The 20,006-nt window shown below is 40.5% G+C and overlaps 1 protein-coding gene across 3 annotated transcripts in view; it reads right to left on the bottom strand.

Moving 5' to 3' along the window:
• lmbr1.L (limb development membrane protein 1 L homeolog) overlaps positions 1-20,006 on the bottom strand; it is a 111,626-nt gene that overhangs the window by 22,192 nt on the left and 69,428 nt on the right. For all 3 annotated transcript variants that reach the window (XM_018267142.2, XM_018267139.2, XM_041565798.1), the window contains exons 8-14: positions 19,223-19,287; positions 16,153-16,225; positions 9,282-9,362; positions 6,955-7,031; positions 5,978-6,055; positions 4,288-4,361; positions 219-309 (exon numbers count right to left, since the gene is read on the bottom strand). In XM_018267142.2, the coding sequence (XP_018122631.1) occupies positions 219-309; positions 4,288-4,361; positions 5,978-6,055; positions 6,955-7,031; positions 9,282-9,362; positions 16,153-16,225; positions 19,223-19,287 (539 nt within the window). The remainder of the gene's footprint in view (positions 1-218; positions 310-4,287; positions 4,362-5,977; positions 6,056-6,954; positions 7,032-9,281; positions 9,363-16,152; positions 16,226-19,222; positions 19,288-20,006) is intronic.

Here is a 20,006-nt window from a genome sequence, read left to right on the forward strand (position 1 = left end):
GGGCAAAGCAAACAGAGCAAACGTCTCTTTTCCCACTCATCGAGCGTGGGGAGGATTGTTCCAGTTTGTGTTTACGCAGCTTACAAACAAATCCCCACTGCTGCAAATGAGCCATTCAATCGCTAAATAGGCCACTCACTTGGGCCGGGAAAGAAAGGGATGGGCGAGGGGTGCAAGGTTGACTGGCGGCTACATCAGCACCTTCAGTTGTGCCGTACCTTTGTCATCGTCGTGTCATCCTTCCTGGGAGTGAAACTGCTAAAAAAGCGCAGGCTATAGAAGCCGACGACAGAAGAAACCATGAGATAGCTGTGAGAATCAAGGTGAAGGGAAATTCAAAGGATTCACTCCAGGGCTCAAGCAAATATTAGGGACTGAAGGTACAAAACATCTCAAGTACTTGCACAGGATTAACATGGCTCTCCCCTCCCTCCCTCCCATCCCCGTCGGTCCCTGCACTGCCAGTGTCTATTGAAGACACAACTTGGGGCACACGTATCAAAAATTGTGTTTCATTTAATTACTGCTCCGGCCTGAGGGGATTTGAATGTATCACCTTCGTTTCCCAGTCGCCCCTCTCTCTGATTTAGATTCATGCACAGTACAGGTATGGGATCCATTATCCACAAACCCATCCCTCCAGAAAGATTCCATTTTTATCCAAATTTTAAGAAATTATTTCCTTTTTCTCTGTTATAATAAAACAGTAGCTTGTACTTGATCCCAACTAAGATAGAATTAATCCTTATTGGAAGCAAAACCAGCCTATTGGGTTTATTTAATGTTTACATGATTTTCTAGTAGACTTAAGTTATGAAGATCCAAATTATGGAAAGATCTGTTATCCGGAAAACCGCAGGTCCTGAGCATTCTGGATAACAGGTCTCATACCTATAGTAGAAGACTCGGGAATTGGGTTAACAAGGCGGTACCACTAAGATATAAAGTGCACTATTCCAGGGAACAAACCATTCAATTCACTATGGACACCTACTATTTTGGGGAATAGGGCTTTCTTTATCCTTTAATTAGGGTCAGGGCACACAGGCAGATTCGGGGAGATTAGTTGCCCGGCGACACATCTCCTCGTCTTCGGAGCGACTAATCTCCCCGAACTGCCTCCCACCGGCTAGAATGTAAATCACCGGCAGGATGGCACACGGAGCGCTTTGTTTTCCGAAGTTACCTGAAGTTTCCTCATGAGGCCATCAATTTGCATTTTAGCCCGCGAGATTAGTCGCCCGAAGAAGAGGAGATTTGCAGGCGACTAATCTCCCTGTATCTGCCTGTGTGCCCTGACCCTTAAAAGAGAAGGAAAGGCTGAAGTTACTTGGGGGTGCAAAAGTTAGGCACCCCCAAGGTGTTCCTATCAGTAGAAAACTGCACCGGCCCAGGGGTTATTTCAGCGAGCACCATGGAGCGATCTATTTCATGCTTGTTCTTTCTTCTCTCGGGTGTGCATGCGCAGTAGATTGAAAAGCTGATTTAACGAAGAATTCGCCTATTCGCTCTACTGCACCCGGTGACAAATGGCTTCTTCTTCGGGCAACTAATCTCCCCGAAAAGCCTTCCTGCAGGCTAGAATCGAAATTCCACGTGCTCTTCAGCTTTCAGGTGATTCTCAAAATGACTCAAAAGATTAATGTTTGTGATATCCAGAGAAATCGAATATCCAGTCCCCATCGATTTCCATAGTATTTCGGCAGATCTGAGCTGGAGAGGTGAAACATTGATTCTAGTTCTTTACAGTATAAATTTCGCCAAGGGGGACCACTTAAAGGCAGATCACACCACATCGGTCAGAAAGTCATTCAAAATTCCAGGGGGAAGACACACTTGGTGATTCCTCGTTGGGACTTTTGAAACGAGTCACGGCAACTAATTGCCATACCGCAAACGACCTGTGATTTATCGTGGCAGCAGGTGGCAACTTCTACGTTTGCCTACGGACGCTAAGTCGCCACAATCCGGGTTTCAAAAAGTTGCAGCGAATCACCACATGTGTCTTCACCCTAAGAAAGAAGGGGAGACAATGGTGCCTTCATTTTCCTGCTTCATAATAAATATGTATTTTGAGATTGAGAAGCATCGGTCAAGTCTGATGTATATAAAGCATGGGACCAGGTATGAGACCTATTTTACAGATATGGATCTTTCTGTAATTTGGATCTTCATAGCTTAGGTCTACTAAAAAAATCATTTAAACATTAAAGGATTTATTTATTTATTATATGATTATTTATTTATTATTTTATGTATTATATTTATTATTATTATATTTATTATTATTTATTATATTATTATTATTATATTATTATTTATTTATTAAATTTTTTAGGGACGCACCAAATCCAGCATTATGGATTCGGCCGAACCCCCGAATCCTTTACGAAAGATTCAGCCGAATACCGAACTGAATCCTAATTTACATATGCAAATTAGGGGTGGGAAGGGGAAAACATTTTTTACTTCCATCTTTTGTGACAAAAAGTCACCTGATTTCCCTCCCCACCCCTAATTTGCATATTCAAATTAGGATTTGGATTCAATTCTGCCGGGCAGAAGGATTCTGCCGAATCAGAATCCTGCTGAAAAAGGCAGAATCCCGGATTCGGTGCATCCCTATTATTTGAGATCAGTTCAAGTATTCAAGTTTTACCCCGACTGCATTAATTCGAGTTTTTTACATTTGGGATTTTTCATAAATAAGCAAACATTTCAGTTGTGAGTTTATTTGAGGTAGAAAAAAAACCTCAGAAATTCGACCTTTGATAAATAACCCCTTAACAGGATACTGTCATGGAAAAAAAATTTTTTTCCAAAATGAATCAGTTAATAGTGCTGCTCCAGCAGAGTTCTGCACTGAAAACCATTTCTCAAAAGAGCAAACAGATTTTTTTATATTCAATTTTGAAATCTGACATGGGGCTAGACATACTGTCAATTTCCCACCTGCCCCAAGTCATGTGACTTGTGCTCTGATAAACTTCAATAACTCTTTACTGCTGTACTGCAAGTTGGAATGATATCACCCCCTCCTTTCCCCCCCCCAGCAGCCTAACAACAGAACAATGGGAAGATAACCAGATAGCAGCTCCCTAACACAAGATAACAACTGCCTGGTAGATCTAAGAACAACCCTCAATAGTAAAAACCCATGTCCCACTGAGACACATTCAGTTACATTGAGAAGGAAAAACAGCAGCCTGCCAGAAAGCATTTCTCTCCTTAAGTGCAGGCACAAGTTACATGACCAGGGGCAGCTGGGAAATTGACAAAATGTCTAGCCCCATGTCAGATTTCAAAATTGAATATAAAAAAATCTGTTTGCTCTTTTGAGAAATGGATTTCATTGCAGAATTCAGCTGGAGTAGCACTATTAACTGATGTGTTTTGAAAAAAACATGTTTTCCGATAACAGGATCCCTTTAAAGGGCATTTAAAGTCTAAAATAGAATAAGGCTAGAAATGCTGTATTTTGTATACTAAATATAAACATGAACTTACTGCACCACAAGCCTAATCAAACAAATAATTTATGCTTTCAAAGTTGGCTACAGGATGTCACCATCTTGTAACTTTGTTAAACATCTTTGCAAGACTAAGACTGTGCACATGCTCAGTGTGGTCTGGGCTGCTTAGGGATCGTCATAAACAAAGCTGCTTGAGTTCTGCATGGCTGGGAAGTAAGGTGGGGGCTCCCCCTGCTGTTCATAAATATGATTGTTTCCCTGCTCAGCAGTTAGGGACCATCTGACAATTCCTATCCACAGCAGTAAATGAAGGGAGAATTTCACTGCATACAGTCAGGTTTCTTATAAAAACGGTACACATTTTTTAATTAAAGTATATTGGAGATAGGTTTCTTTTTCATTAAAGAAAGTAAAAATGGGATTTTATTTTTTTGCCTTTACATGCCCTTAAACCGAATAGGCTGGTTTTGCCTCCAATAAGGATTAATTATATCTTAGTTGGGATCAAGTACAAGATAATGTATTATTATTATTATTATTACTACAGAGAAAAAGATAATTTTTTTGTAATTTAGAGCTTTCTGGATAACGAGTTTCCGGATAATGGATCCCATACTTGTACAAACACGTAAGCAGTGCAGGAGATAGCCCCCGGGCAAGCCGCCCCCCCACCAGTGATGTCTTGATGTGCTGGAGGCAAAAACCAAAGTACCAAAAGGCAGAAGAGGTCCTAGTACCCCCCCCTAGACATGTGCCTCTAACCCTAGTCCCGGCCCTGCACACAAATATAATAAGCGTCTAATTAAAAAGATACAAAATCAAGATAATTTCAAGCGTTGCTCCAGCAAATCCAAATGTGAAAAGCGAGGCATCCCCAAAACCGGATCCCTGCGGAAAAAACAGTTTAAAATGTTAATTATTGATCATAACAAAAAAAAATGTGTTTATATAAACTATAGTCGTACTTATCTGTTATCTACTGTGTATCCTGTGCCTGAATGGCTGCCCCCATGGCTACACAGCAGCTTGTTTATATAAACTATAGTAGTACTTATCTACTGTGTATCCTGTGCTTGAATGGCTGCCCCCATGGCTACACAGCAGCTTGTTTATATAAACTATACTAGTACGTATCTGTTATCTACTGTGTATCCTGTGCTTGAATGGCTGCCCCCATGGTTACACAGCAGCTTGTTTATATAAACTATAGTAGTACTTATCTGTTATCTACTGTGTATCCTGTGCCTGAATGGCTGCCCCCATGGCTACACAGCAGCTTGTTTATATAAACTATAGTAGTACTTATCTTTTATCTACTGTGTATCCTGTGCTTGAATGGCTGCCCCCATGGCTACACAGCAGCTTGTTTATATAAACTATAGTAGTACTTATCTGTTATCTACTGTGTATCCTGTGCTTGAATGGCTGCCCCCATGGCTACACAGCAGCTTGTTTATATAAACTATAGTAGTACTTATCTGTTATCTACTGTGTATCCTGTGCTTGAATGGCTGCCCCCATGGCTACACAGCAGCTTGTTTATATAAACTAAAGTAGAGTTTGTGAAGCAAACACATCAGTTTTACCAGTGCAGGGCAACACTACATTATATTGTCATTCCTTTAAAACACTTTCACATTTTGGTGTTACTGTTCCTTTAAGGCTGTGTGTAGAAAGAATTGCTTAATAATGCTTGCCGAGCATCAATCCGTGCCTATACACAGAGCGAGATCAGAGCGCTGGCTCCCATCCAAGCCCTCAGACATACAGACATCTCCTGAAACTAATATACACGTATCATCAGAGCTCGGCGCAGATATAGAGGGCGAGGATGAAGAGCCGTGCCAGAGAATATCAAGCTAAAAGGGAAAGGCAGACAACAGGCCGGGGCGTTACATTGTTCTTTACACCTGCTTTACAATACATTCTACAACTGGAGAAGCAAAAGCCCAGGGAAAAGTGTTTCAAATTATTTAACAGTTAAAAGAAATCCAACTCCTTCAGTTGTTTTCAGAGAAGCTTTTTAGGGTGCCCAATCCCCAATCCCCCCAAGACTCCATCACTTCCCTGTGTTGCAGATGTATTAGAGCTCACTCAAATAACTGATTCCAGTACAAACAAAATCTAACAAAATAACTGCCTTTTGCACAAATCCTGCATGTAGAGAGACATGATGTCTGGTGATTTTAATAGACTGAGCTCTAATACATCTTCTAGGCAAAAGGAACCTCCCTATAAGATATATTGGATCATTTATCTGACACCCAACTGCTGCATGAGAAGACAGAATGAGGAGAAACAGATGCTGAGAGAGGGAGAGTGAAGATAAACTTGATTATTTCAGAAACGGTACAGAATAGTTAATTGATTGTATTTAGGAAGTTTCTTATTTCAATATGCTGAAGCTTATATTACATTTTCATTTTCACAATAGTTCCCCTTTAACAAGTTGCTGCCGATACAGAGAGCTTGGAGCTCATTGGGTGCCAAAGCAGTTACTGTACCTTGGAAGCTTTTGGCATTGCCGTCTCATCGACCAGTAGACGCAGAATGTTCAAGGAAACCAAGATGACGGAGGAAAACTGCAATAGAAAACCAAGGGGATAAGAGACGAAAACAGAGCGGCAACCGTAGGCCTCAGAACACTGGCAGCGGCTGGACGAGGATGAAGCTCTTCAGCAATATTTAAATATTCATAATGATGGAGGTTAGTTAATAGTGCTGATCCAGCAGAATTCTGCACTGAAATTCGTTTCTCAAAAGAGCAAACAGATTTTTTTATATTTAATTTTTAAATCTGACATGGGGCTAGACATATTGTCAGTTTCCCAGCTGCACCCAGTCACATGACTCATGTTCTAATAAACTTCACTCTTTACTGCTGTACTGCAAGTTGGAGTGATATCATCCCCCCCAGCAGCCTAACAACAGAACAATGGGAAGGTAACCAGATAGCAGCTCCCTAACACAAGATAACAGCTCCCTGGTAGATCTAAGAACAGCACTCAATAGTAAAATCCAGGTCCCACTGAGACGCATTCAGTTATATTGAGTAGGATAAACAACAGCCTGCCAGAAAGCAGTTCCATCCTAAAGTGCTGGCTCTTTCTGAAAGCACATGACCAGGCACAATGACCTGGTGTAAAAATACACTTGCTGGTTCAGGAATGAAATTTTATATTGTAGAGTGAATTATTTGCAGTGTAAACAGTGTCATTTAGAACTGTCATTAAGAAGCTACATTATTCCATTCTCCAAATAGCAATTATTCTTTAATATTTATGTTGCCCTTGAATAGGGGAATGAGAATAGGGAGGACAAGCATTTTGGTTATGGCATGTGGGGCATTCTGATGGTTGCACTAATAGCTGTGCATTACTTCCCACAGATGAAATGAAAGCACCCACATATGAGGTGATCCTGTTCATGGAACCACACACACACAGACACCAGCGCAATGATGGATAAAGTTGATTCTTACTGTTGCAATGAGGAGAAGTATCATGACGGCTGGATACACCAAGTTCCTTTGCCAGGCGGAAGCATTTTTGCGTCTTTCTTTAAAAGATTGAATAGAAAAAAGAAGATAATGCTTTCCCTGAATCAGGCTGGTCTTTCCTACATATATAACAATTATTATGAGCTAAGGGTGCCCTGACCAAAGGTTGGACTTTCAACCTCCCCCCGACTAAAGGTTGGACCTTCAACCCTCGACTAAAAGTTGGACCTTCAACCCCCGACTAAAAGTTGGACCTTCAACCCTCGACTAAAAGTTGGACCTTCAACCCCCGACTAAACATTGGACCGTCAACCCTCGACTAAAAGTTGGACCTTCAACCCCCCGACTAAAGTTGGGACCTTCAACCCCCCCAACTAAAGGTTGGACCTTCAACCCTCGACTAAAAGTTGGACCTTCAACCCCCCGTTAAAGGTTGGACCTTCAACCCTCGACTAAGAGTTGGACCTTCAGCCCCCGACTCAAGGTTGGACCTTTAACCCCCCCCGACTAAAGGTTGGGGATTCAACCCCCCAACTAAAGGTTGGACCTTAAACCCCCCTGACTAAAGGTTGTACCTTTTACCCCCCCCCTCGACTTAAGGTTGTACCTTCAACTAGGGATGCACAGAATCCACTATTTTGGATTCGGCCGAACCCCCAAATCCTCCACGAAAGTTTCGGCTGAATACCGAACCAAATCCCAATCTTAATTTGCATATGCAAATTAGGGGTGGGAAGGGGAAAATATTTTTTACTTCCTTGTTTTGTAACAAAAAGTCCGAAACTGAATCCTGGATTTGGTGCATCCCTACCTTCAACCAACTAAAGGTTGGACCTTTAACCCCCCCACTAAAGGTTGGAACTTTAAAGGGGCTTAATCTGAAAAAAGCTTGAAAACCACTGATATAAAAAATTGTTATAGGGGTGGTTCGACTTTAATTAATTTTTAGTATGTTATAGAATGTCCTATTCCTAGCAACTTTGCACATGGCATATTATTTATTTGTTATAGTTTCTGCATTATTTGCCTTTTTCTTGCATCTCTCCAGCTTTCAAATAGGGGGCATATTCCAGTCTCTTATTCAACCCATTGTTGCTTATTGCTAGGGATGCACCGAATCCAGGATTCGGCCTTTTTCAGCAGGATTCGGATTCGGCCGAATCCTTCTACCCGGCCGAACCAAATCCTAATTTGCATATGCAAATTAGGAGCGGGGAGGGAAATTCATGACTTTTTGTCAGAGAACAAGGAAGTAAAAAATGTTTTCCCCTTCCCGCCCCTAATTTGCATATGCAAATTAGGGTTCGGATTCGGTTCGGTATTTGGCCGAATCTTTCACGAAGGATTCGGGGGTTTGGCCGAATCCAAAAAAGTGGATTCGGTGCATCCCTACTTTTTGCTAAGGTAAACAAAACCCTAGCAACCAGATAACTGCTGACGTTCCAAACTGTAGAGTTGCTGAACAAAAAGCTAAAAACCCAATGGTCTCAGACCATTAATGTCTATGTCATACAGGTATGTGATCCGTTATCCAGAAACTGTTATCCAAAAAGCTCCAGATTATAAAGCCATCTACCATAGACTCTATTTTATCCAAATAATTCTGATATTTAAAAATGATTTCCTTTTTCTCTGTAATAATAAAACAGTAGCTTGTTCTTGATCTATGTACTTGAACTAAGATATAATTAATCTTATTGGGTTTAATTAATACTTAAATATTCTTTAGCAGACTTAAACCATGGAGATCCAAATTACAGAAAGACCCCTTATCCAGAAAAATCCAGGTCCTGTGCATTCTGAATAACAAGACCCATACCTGTACTAAAAGTTAATTTATACTGTGCCCAGAAACTCTTAAACCAGTAACTGCAACTAAATCCAATTATCAGTGCATAATAAAAAAGGCAGTCTGTGACATGTTCGTTGGTATAGAACAAACATGTTACATATAATCTGTCCTTGTGATCAAATAGTCTACACATTGGGGTCCCCAACCTTTTTTGCCCATAGGCAACATTCAGATGTTAAAAGAGTTGGGGAGCAACACAAGCGTGAAAAATGTTCCTGGGTGGTGCAAAATAAGGGCTGTGATTGGCTATTTGGTAGTTTCTATGTGGACTGACAGCCTATAGGAGACTCTGTTTGGCAGTACCCCTGTTTTTTATGCAAAACTTGCCTCCAAGCCTGGAATTGAAAACTAAAAACCTGCTTTGAGGCCACTGGAAGCAACATCCAAGGGGTTGGTGAATAACATGTTGCTCATGAGCTACTGGTTGGGGATCACTAGTCTAGATATATCAACCCACCTAATTTAGATTTCATGGACCTGGCATTCAGGAGGTCGTGTTCAATCTTCTTCGTGCTGTAATCTGGCGTATAATTTCTTCCTGTTAAAAATTGAAAGTCATGAATACTAGTGCAGTAGTGAAATCCCAGGGGTTTGCAGATCAATTTCTCTGCAGTTACACTTTATTAGTGGTTGTTAGTCTGTAAACTTTCATGTTAGAAATACCATTAATCTAATATGTAATGTTATACAGTATGCTGAGGAGTTATTATGTTGAGTGTGAACCAGTTAGACTATTCCTACTACACTTGCATTAAAGGCCCTTGGGGACCTACAGTTACAAATATTTTGATCTTTCCAAACATGGACAATAAGGAAGGAACCCCAAAATTTCTGCAATTCTATTAGTGGAATCATAAAGCAGAACAAACACATTATACAGGTATTTCCCATAGTCAATATATAGAGCAGAGGTCCTCAACCTTTTTAGCTATGAGCCACACACAGATATAAAAAGAGTTGGGGAGCAACACAAGCATGAAAAAAGTCCCTGGGTGCCAAATAAGGGCTGTGATTTGCTATTTGGTAGTCCCTATGTGGACTGGCAGCCTACAGGAGACTCTGTTTGACAGTACACCTGGTTTTTATACAACCAAAACTTGCCTCCAAGCCTGGAATTCAAAAACACCTGCTTTGAGGCCACAGAGAGCAACATCCAAGGGGTTGGTGAGGAGTTACTCTGTTGAGTGTGAACCAGTTAGCCTATTCCTACTACACTTGCATCTAAGGCCCTTGGGGACCTACAGTTATAAATATTTTGATCTTTCCAAAGATGGACAATAATAATAATAAGGAAGGAACCCCAAAATTACTGCAGTATAAAGGCGTATATTAGTAGAATCATCAAGCAAAAATGTTACTCTCCTCCCCACAGAACAAACACATTATACAGGTATATCCCATAGGCAATATATAGAACAGAGGACTTCAAACTTTTTAGTCATGAGCCACACTTATAAAAAAGAGTAGGGGAGCAACACAAACATGAAAAAAGTCTCTGGGGATGCAAAATAAGGGCTGTGCTTGGCTGTTTGGTAGCCCCTATGTGGACTGGCAGCCTACAGGAGGCTCTGTTTGGCAGGACACCTGGTTTTTACTAAAACTTGCCTCCAAGCCTGGATTTCAAAAATAAGCCCTTGCTTTGAGGCCACTGGTAGCAACATCCAAGGAGTTGGTGAGCAACATGTTGCTCACGAGTCATTGGTAGGGGATCACTGATATAGAGGATGAAAAATATATACTGGTAAAAGGGACGGTAATTGTGAACAAAGTTGTATAGTGGGTGATTTAGGAAGAGCCCATTGCCCTCTCCTTTTGTTTTATAAGATGACCACACATTTACTAACTGCCTAGGGAACTGTAGAATGATTGATAGATATTAATCTACGAATAAACGAAATGAGCACACACTCCTTAATCAGCCGGTAAAGATAAAACTTGACCTTCTTCCATATTACTAAAACCGTATGCCCTGACGCGTTTCGTATCTACTGATAACTACTCATGGCCTATGATTACGTATCAGTAGATACGAAACACGTCAGGACCCCAAGCTACAGGTTTGGTGCGCATCACCCGAACCATCCGCCGATATTTGTGAGTGCGAACTCTAATTTGTTCGATTGATTTATTAAGTTTATTGACCCTGAAAGTGACGGAGCTGGTGTATACAGACATGGATCAATGCCGTTATCGGGTGAGCCATAGTTTAATTGTTATTGCTGCCTAGCATGTTAGTGTTTGGGGTTTCACATACCCGGACCATTACATTTATACAGTCAGTTATTCATCCACCTTTCTTTAGGATAGAGCCGATTTTTTTCTTATAACAGATATTAATCTAAGCTTGAATACTGTGACAACCAATGACCTGATCCAGCGAATGTTCTGCCTTATCAGCCAACTTGGAAATGCACAGGAGGCCTTTCCCCCCTATATTCATAAACTAAAGTGTTCAAAGCCTTCAAGTAAGGATATTATTCCCAAGGGCAGGGACTATAGAAAAGGATGACCGAGACAGTCACAAGACTATCCTAAAGGCCATTGGGGTGGGCTAAAAACATAATGACCTTAAAAGCTGTGCTGAAATATCAAAAGGGCTTTCAAAATTTCCAAAAATGTTTTTGTTGATTCTTTTACATTTTTGTCCTACTTGGTAGCCCAAAAAGTAGAGAATAAAATGAGTTAACAGCATATTCAACATAAAATAAGTATATAGAGAGTAGAGCAGAATGGGTTCATTGGCACGTTGGGAGGATGAAAGAAGCCTGGTGGATGGGCATGGGCCAAGCAGCTCTAATATACCGTCAAATCCAATCTTTCTAGCGGCATGTTGCCATCAGAAGTGTTTGTAGATCCACATTCTTTAGCAAGGCATACCTCCTTAAACCCCTTGCCAAGTTCCGTAAAACACATTAAAATCTTGTTATCTATCCACCCTCGCACGAATAAAAACTTCCAGAGCTTCTGATTTCTTTCATGGCTTTCAAAGATGTGCACAAAGTCGAGTGTCATAGCAGTCTAGCCAATTGATCAAATCGGTAGACATGGACTTGCACGGGCTGGTTAGGGAAAAGCAAGAAGGGATTCTCCACTCAAACCACAAAGCAGCTCATTTAAGGTCAATTTAACATTACTATTTTATTTCTCTTCCAGCCCCAACATCAGACTCTCGCACCTCAAAGGAGACTGTAAGAGTATCTATTTGCACTGCGTTAAGATGATTGGCATCTCAGCCCCAATTAGTTTGAAATTACACTTACTAGCCTGCAATAAAAACAACACCTTTCATCTTTTTTTCCCCTTTAACGCTACAAAGATACCTTCTAAGCCAATAACTTTGATCAAATAAGCCGATTTTTGATCGTGCCCCACCCGTCTCTCTGCGGATCTGGGAAAAGGAACAGCTAAAGGCAATTTTTTTTAATACAAGTCCAACTTTTATTTCTAATGTTCTATGGAAATCAGTGTATCGTACCTGCACTTTTACTTTTTTTTTTTGTGGATAGGGCGAGATGAAAGGGACAAATCATATTGCTCGATTACCCCGCCGAGCTTGAAGGCCGCTCAGAGCACATTCTCGTTTCTTCTTTCGGAGAAGGTGGCACATAATTATACATTTGGATACACACATTTGGAAACTTCCTACGTCTAATTTGAGTGTAATTAGATATAAGAGGAATTTGCGGAGGTTAATCAAAAGGCAAGGTGTCGGGGATTTGTTTGTGCACAAGATAAGCACCTACATTCCTGCTACATTAGAAGAATTGTCCCAGTTCCAGATTAACATTTTAGGAACAATGAGTAATTTGTAACACAATTCTGAGAGGCTGAACCTTGGTATTGTCATTACTGATCTCTGTCCATCCTCGGGCATTCTGTGCTACAGAAGAAGGTCAAAAGCAGATCCGGGCTTGTTCTGGCAAGAAATCAGTTTACGTTCCTCAGAAGGTGCTTTAGTTGATTTGGCTTATGCCTGGAACGCCATGTTTTGTGCCCATTTTCTACAAAATGCTCTGAGCTTTAAAGGAGAACTAAAGCTTAACTAAATAAGTATATAGAACTGTTGTACATTATGTTTTGTGCTTCTGTACCAGCCCAAGGCAACCACAGCCCTTAGCAGTAAAGATCTGTGTCTCCAAAGATGCCCCAGTAGCTCCCCATCTTCTTTTCTGCTGATTCACTGCACATGCTCTGTGCTGCTGTCACTTACTGAGCTTAGGGACCCACTCACAATATACAGTACACATAGAATAGAAATGTCACAATATAAGGCTCATTAGTAATTAATACACATAATTACTACATGGCAGCACAGAAACCAGTGCAATTAGCATCAGAATTTAATAATCAGCAAACCTGTAGCATCAGCTTATATTACAGACCAACCTCATTTTCTGCTGGATAATTAGTGACGAGCCCTAAGCTTAGCTTCTCAACAGCCAATCAGAGCCCACTGAGCATGTGAGTGTCACAGACACTTTCCAAGACGGTGACCCCCTGTGACAAGTTTGAAGTCCTGGATCATTGCTGCTATTGACAAGCTCAAACTTTAGGCTGGTGCAATAAGTTCAGTATATAGAATATGGCATTTTTAGCCACAGTCAGATCTCATTAGCAGTCAAATATCAAAAGACATTGTAACTATAGGGGTCATTTACAATTGCAAGTGCACTGAGCAAAGTGCAATTTTGAGAGTAAGCGCCATGATTTTTTTTTTTACTCACAATGCAGCTTTTTAATTGAGGTAGCCAGTGGGAAATACGTCTGATGCAATTGGTCGATGCATTAATGAATGAATGTCATTATGCTTGCACTTCGGCATGAATCAGATGCGATGGTGGTGAAACCATTGGAGTTATTTCAAGTGGGCAGCGAGCGACTGACGTGAATCCTCTTTTAAGACAAATGCACTGCGGCAATTTATGCAGCCTACAGTGGGAAGTTGCCAGCTGGTTTGTAGGTGGTGGCCACAGCTCAGTTGCAGCCGAATAGGAAGCTGAAAGAAGGTGCCGAGCACAATATTTGGAAGTGCAAGGACTCCTTGTGACGGAATAAATCTTAAATGAACCAACTGCGCAAGAGAACTAATGGAAACAATTAACTTGCCTCGTCTTTGTTCTGCTCTAAATTTTCATCCTTTCTCTGTTCTGATCTTTAATAATGTAAGATTTGCCCTGGCCTACATTCAACACCACCCTGTATGGTCCTGGTGTTAATCATGTCTCGTTCAACATCAATGTATTGGAAATCTAAACAGACTTGCCAACATTTTGCGAACGGTGGGCAGGAAACAAAGAAAGAAAGATATTCTGGGAGTGGCAGCAAGGAGAAATACAGTCGAATTTACCAGGGGGGTATTTTTATTGGTAGTGGAAATGGGAAGTAGAAAGTTAAGGACTAGGACTGTTCCCAATTGGTGGGTGGATTACTTGTTACTACATTTCAGGGGCCAGATTATAGTTAAATGGTGGTGTCATCCAAGAGAAGTTCTTGGAAAGTGTGAGGGTCATACAAATCTCTTGGAGGGCCAGATTGGGCTAAGGGAAAACACCTGGACAGCCCAGATCTAGGTTATTTATGCCAAACTAAAGTAGTCATGATTGAACAAGGCACTGTACTATTAATCAGTATGGTTCTGAGAAGCAAAACACAGTCTGTATTGTCCAAATAGAAGAGGGGGGTGGTGGTTAGCACAGCTTTTCCAAATTCCTTAATAGTTGATCTGTGCTGCAACTGCTGCAAATGATCCAAGTATAGGAGAAGGAAGAGGAACTCCAGCAGAGTTACTGCAAACAATTTTTTATTCCAGGCAGTGGTAAACACAACATGTTTCGGGTTCAATACCCTTTATCAAGTGAATAACTTCATTGATACCATTGATAAAGGGTATTGAACCCAAAACATGTTGTGTTTACCTCTGCCTGGAATAAAAAGTTGTTTGCAGTAATACTGCTGGAGTTCCTCTTCCTTCTCCTATACTTGGATCATTTGCAACAGTCTGTATTGTGCAATCTCTGTGGGGTTTGGAGCCCATTTGGAAGGTACTTGTTCAGGTATGTGTGGGAAGCGGATAATCCATTCATCTCCCTCTTCCTTTTCTACTTCACCTGTTTCACAGTGATGACAGCACATCCCAACGGGAGGAGGCAGAAGCTATTTGTCTTGATGGCTATTACCCCCTCCTGACGTTAACCTCTGCCGATTGTTTTTCTTGGAGTCAGAGTTACCTTTCTTGTATTCCAGGTAGCGGACAGGAGATGTCATCGGACATTTGTTTTGTTACCTGCATGGGTTCCTAAAGGGCACACTTAGAGTAGCATTACCTGCCGCGCAAAGTGTCGGAAAGTGGCAGTCACTCCTTTTTGTTGCTACTACACGTACAATCAACCCGTTACAGCCAAATCCTTAATGGGCACCTACTGGGGGGGGGACATGGGTAATCTCCTACTGACCTGTCAGATAGCAATCTCTGATCACTTAGCTGTACTGCTACATGTAGATTAAGTTGGCTCAAGATAAGGCGAATTCTTTGGGGATAATGACTATCTCATCTGTATTTGTGCTGAAAGTGTCAATAGCCTCTGCTCACAGAGTGCCTACATTGTGCCCTTCACCTGCAGTGAACTTCACTTCCCAGCATTCCCAACAGGCATACTGCAAGTTTAGGCTGCTGGGAGTCAAAATGATGAATAGGATATCTGTTCCCAATCATACTATATGAATATGTCCATCATGGAAATTGGCAGTCCAGTTTAATCCATTAGGAAAAAGGATCTGCCCAAAAGGAAAGCCTGAACTTGCATAATTCTAGTAAATGACTATACACCAAATAATGATCTCTTCAATCTGACTGTACATAGCCAGAGCCGGCACCCCCCCATTCCACTGTTGGTCCAGACTGTATGCAGTCCATGCTAAGTCCAAGCTACACCATTTCCCAGTGGGTTAGTTGTACTTACATTCTTGTGCATGCAATTTTCTCTTTGGATCAGCTGTGTCCTGTACTTTAAACAAAGGTCTGACTGCCTTCAAGTCTTTTGCACTGAGATCTGACTGATAAACTGCCTTCATAATCATGTTTTCATGCATTACATGGACAGGCTAATTTAGGCTTATCATTGGTTCACTCAAGGAGAACTATGAGAAATCTACGGGGACTTGCCCATTTTGTCAAAGTCAGGTTTATTGTAGTGTCTTATTAATATAAGGCCCATGCTGAATAACAAGGACTGTTAGCAGGTGGGTTTTGGGGGAGGGGGAGAGTAAACATTAAGATAAAACACACAACAAACAACACTCAAATATACAAATGTCATTCATAATAATACCATTTAGTTTCCGTTGCAGTGCTTCTTCCTGTAAATGTATCATGTAAATCTGCTCATCGATGTCTTCCAGGATCTAAACGGGAAAGGGGAATTAGCAAATCCAATATTTCACGCAACTGACAGTTAATACTTTTTGGTTTTCTGGTTCAATGTTTGGCCAAAGGCCTGCCCCTATTTATCACTAGGTTACATGTGTAGGATCTATTATTAAGAGTTCTTTGCACCTCTGGTTTCTGGATAAGGGATTTCTCTAGTATGGCTCACCATACCGAAGTCTGCTTAATATAATTTCAACATTAGCAAGTGTTCACCCCAAATTAATCGCCAGGTTGAGCACACTGCAATATTATTATATAAGTGCCAGCACTAAGGTACAAAACTATATATATATATATACAAAACAATATATATATATATATATATATATATATATATATATATATATATATATAATATATATATATATATATATATATATATATATATATTAGGGATGCACCGAATTCAGGATTCAGTTTGGGATACAGCCTTTTTCAACAGGATTCGGATTCGGCTGAATCCTTCTGCCTGGCCACACCGAATCCGAATTTGCATATGCAAATTAGGGGCAAGGAGGGAAATTGCGTGACTTTTTGTCACAAAACAAGGAAGTAAAAAAGTTTTCCTCTTCCCACTCTAATTTGCATATGCAAATTAGGATTCGGATCGGTATATGGCCGAATCTTTCGCGAAGGATTCGGGGGTTCGGCCGAATCCAAAATAGTGGATTCTGTGCATCCCTAATATATATATATTATATATAGTCTTGTATTTGACTATATATATATATATATATATATATATATATATATGTATATATATATATATATATATATATATATATATATATATATGGAACATGGAGGATATATATATATATATATATATATATATATATATATATATATATAGAGCTTGAACAATGTATTGGGGTTTCTCAAGGGCGCCCTGCAATTTTACTATATGAGTGCAAGCCCTTAGGTATAGATACAAGATATATATATATATATATATATATATAATCTCTTGAACAATGTATTGATACACTGGGGGTGCCAATATGTGATGTAATCCTTATTCATAACCTTAAAGCTGCCACCACAATACCCTGCCTCTCTTGTCTCTGGGCAGCTGAATGAATAATGGCCACAGAATTTGGCACTCAAGGCTACGGGTTCCAGGGACAGGGGGCTGTGACATTCTCAAGGAGAGCACGAGTGAAATATCTGAGGCATATCTGGAATGCAAGAGGAATTCCAAACCAGCCCAGGAACAACAAGAGGAAGCGTCAATGTGCAGAGTGAATAATGGGCTGGAGGAGCAGGGCGCACCTACTTCACTTCAAGTGTTGAAATGGGACATGAAAAAACTCCTTAGTCCGACCTTTAGAAAAAAATCTTCCCTTTGTGCTTTAATTGAAGCTGTCACTCTCAGGCTCTGTTAGCTTATGTGACAGTAATTAGCTGGAGTGCAATAACATAGGCATAATTCAGCAGCTGCCCCATAACATACAGGGAGTGCAATTAGCATCAGACCAGGCACAATCTGGAATTTCACTGCCTTGTGTGCACAGGGGATTGCAATGCCCCACCCTGAATGTAAAAGGTGCATTCTGTACAGCTTGAGGGCCACAGTATAAGCCTTGCTACAGAAATGTCTAGTCACAGCAGTAACAGGGCCTTCAAAAATACAAAACCAAATTACAGAAATGCTGAGACTTTAAAGGCGTTGTTCACCTTTGAGTTAACCTTTAGTATAATGTAGAGAATTTGCAACTGGTTTTCATTTTTTATTATTTGTGGTTTTTGACTTATTTCACTTTTTATTCAGCAGCTCTCCAGTTTGCAGTTACAGCTATTGGGTTTGTTAGGATCCAAATTCCCCTAGCAACCATGCATTGATTTGAATAAGGGACTGGAATATGAATAGGAGAGGCCTGAATAAAAATGAGTAATAAAAAGTAGCAATAATGTAAAATTTGTAGCCTTAAAGAGCATTTGTATTTTAGATGGGGTCACTGACCCCCAGTTGAAAGCTGGAAAGAGTCAGAAGAAGGCAAATAATTAAAAAAAACTATAAAATAAATCAATAATGAAGACAAATTGAAAAGTTGCTTAGAAATACTGGCCAGTCTATAACATACTAAATGTTTCAGCAAAGGTGAATCACCCCACCCCTGGGACAGAGTGTGTCCTCTTTTAGATATATCATTATACAAGTCCAATAGACGAGGAATGCCCTGCCAATGGCTCTTCAGGTGTCGGAATTTTATCCCCCAAAACATGGATTTTATTTTGAACAGACAGTTATTATTGTAAAATTTTATATGTAAAATGTTATACTGTATGTAAAAGGTTTAATTTGGAGCAGAAGCTGTTGGCCATCTTGGATTTGTTCTCTCTGTTGTGTTCCATGGAGCCTTAGTTAATACATTTTTAGAACTAGCCCCCAAAATCCTGCCAAATGAAAACTCCACTTTTTTCCACTTTTCTAAAGAGCAGACTAAAGCCGGGCATACACTAGGGATGTACTGAATCCACTATCTTGGATTCGGCCGAACCCCAGAATCCTTTGTGAAAGATTTGGAAAAATACACTGCTAGTTTGGTTTCTATGGCCAAATCAGAATGATCAAGTTCAATGATGAAAACATCCCACATCCCTTGGGAGTGGAATGCAGCAATGCGGTCGTCGTTTGGTGTTATTTCTAAACATATATCTGGCAGATTATAACAAATATACAGTGAAACCATAACACATTTCCCTGATTTTACATTTTCCTGGATTTTAAACCATTTTTACAAACGTAGAATGGCGGTTCTACTGTATAAACAGATTTCAGCCAGATATCTATTGGGCAAAACATTGGAATGTTGATTTAAGCAAACTTTACAGAATTTCTAAATTTGGGGAACTTTAAAAGCTCTGTGTCATGCCATTTTCTAGCAATGGGATGGGGGGGTCACATGTACCCCCTCTTAGGAATGGTTTGACCCCAGCTCAACATACAATACTGTGTAACAACTACTCACGGTTGGTTTCACCAGTAGCTGGCCCATGACTGTAAACATGCGAGACAGGCCCACCGGGGTACATACTACGAAAAGAAGATGATAAGGCTTAATGAAGGTTGTATGGAAACCAAAGCAACAGCAGAATGAATTTATAGTTGGGAGTGGGCAACTAAATCCCATTTAGAAGATACAAATAGAAATGTCATTTTGTGTGACTGAGCAAGTTCATATGCGGAGAGACCAGCAGAGGGCGCCCTAACAGGCCTGAAGCACATTAGATCCGTACGTGGCATCCATAATGGAGCAGTTGTAAGGAGCAACAAACTTAATACACTTAGTACCCTTCCATCATGACAGGGAACTTACAATAAGTATCGCTTGGAATTCTAAAACACTAAGGGGTCGATTTATCAAGGATCGAGCTGTAAAATTGAAATTTTCGAGTTTTTTTATGGGCAAAATTGTCAAATTCGACTAGGGAATTGTTCACGCTCGATTCGAGTTTTTTAAAAAAAATTCGAATGGGATTTTCGAGATTTATTATACACTGGCCCTTTAAGAACTCAAATTCGACCTAAAACCTGCCGAATTGCTGTTTTAGTCAATGGGAGACGTCCTGGGATCAATTTTGAGTTGTTTGCAGCCTTCCTGACGTTCGAGTTTTTTTCGGGGGAAGAACTCAAATCAAATGCGATTCGAGTTTTCAGGTCAATCCTATTCACCCGAGTTTAGGAAATCCTTCCTTCATAGCAGGGTTCCCCAACCGTTGGGCAGCAGACAATCTTCATCTGGGCCAGAGCCT

The sequence above is a fragment of the Xenopus laevis genome, chromosome 6L (assembly GCF_017654675.1).
Source record: "Xenopus laevis strain J_2021 chromosome 6L, Xenopus_laevis_v10.1, whole genome shotgun sequence".
In the NCBI taxonomy this organism is placed as follows: domain Eukaryota; kingdom Metazoa; phylum Chordata; class Amphibia; order Anura; family Pipidae; genus Xenopus; species Xenopus laevis.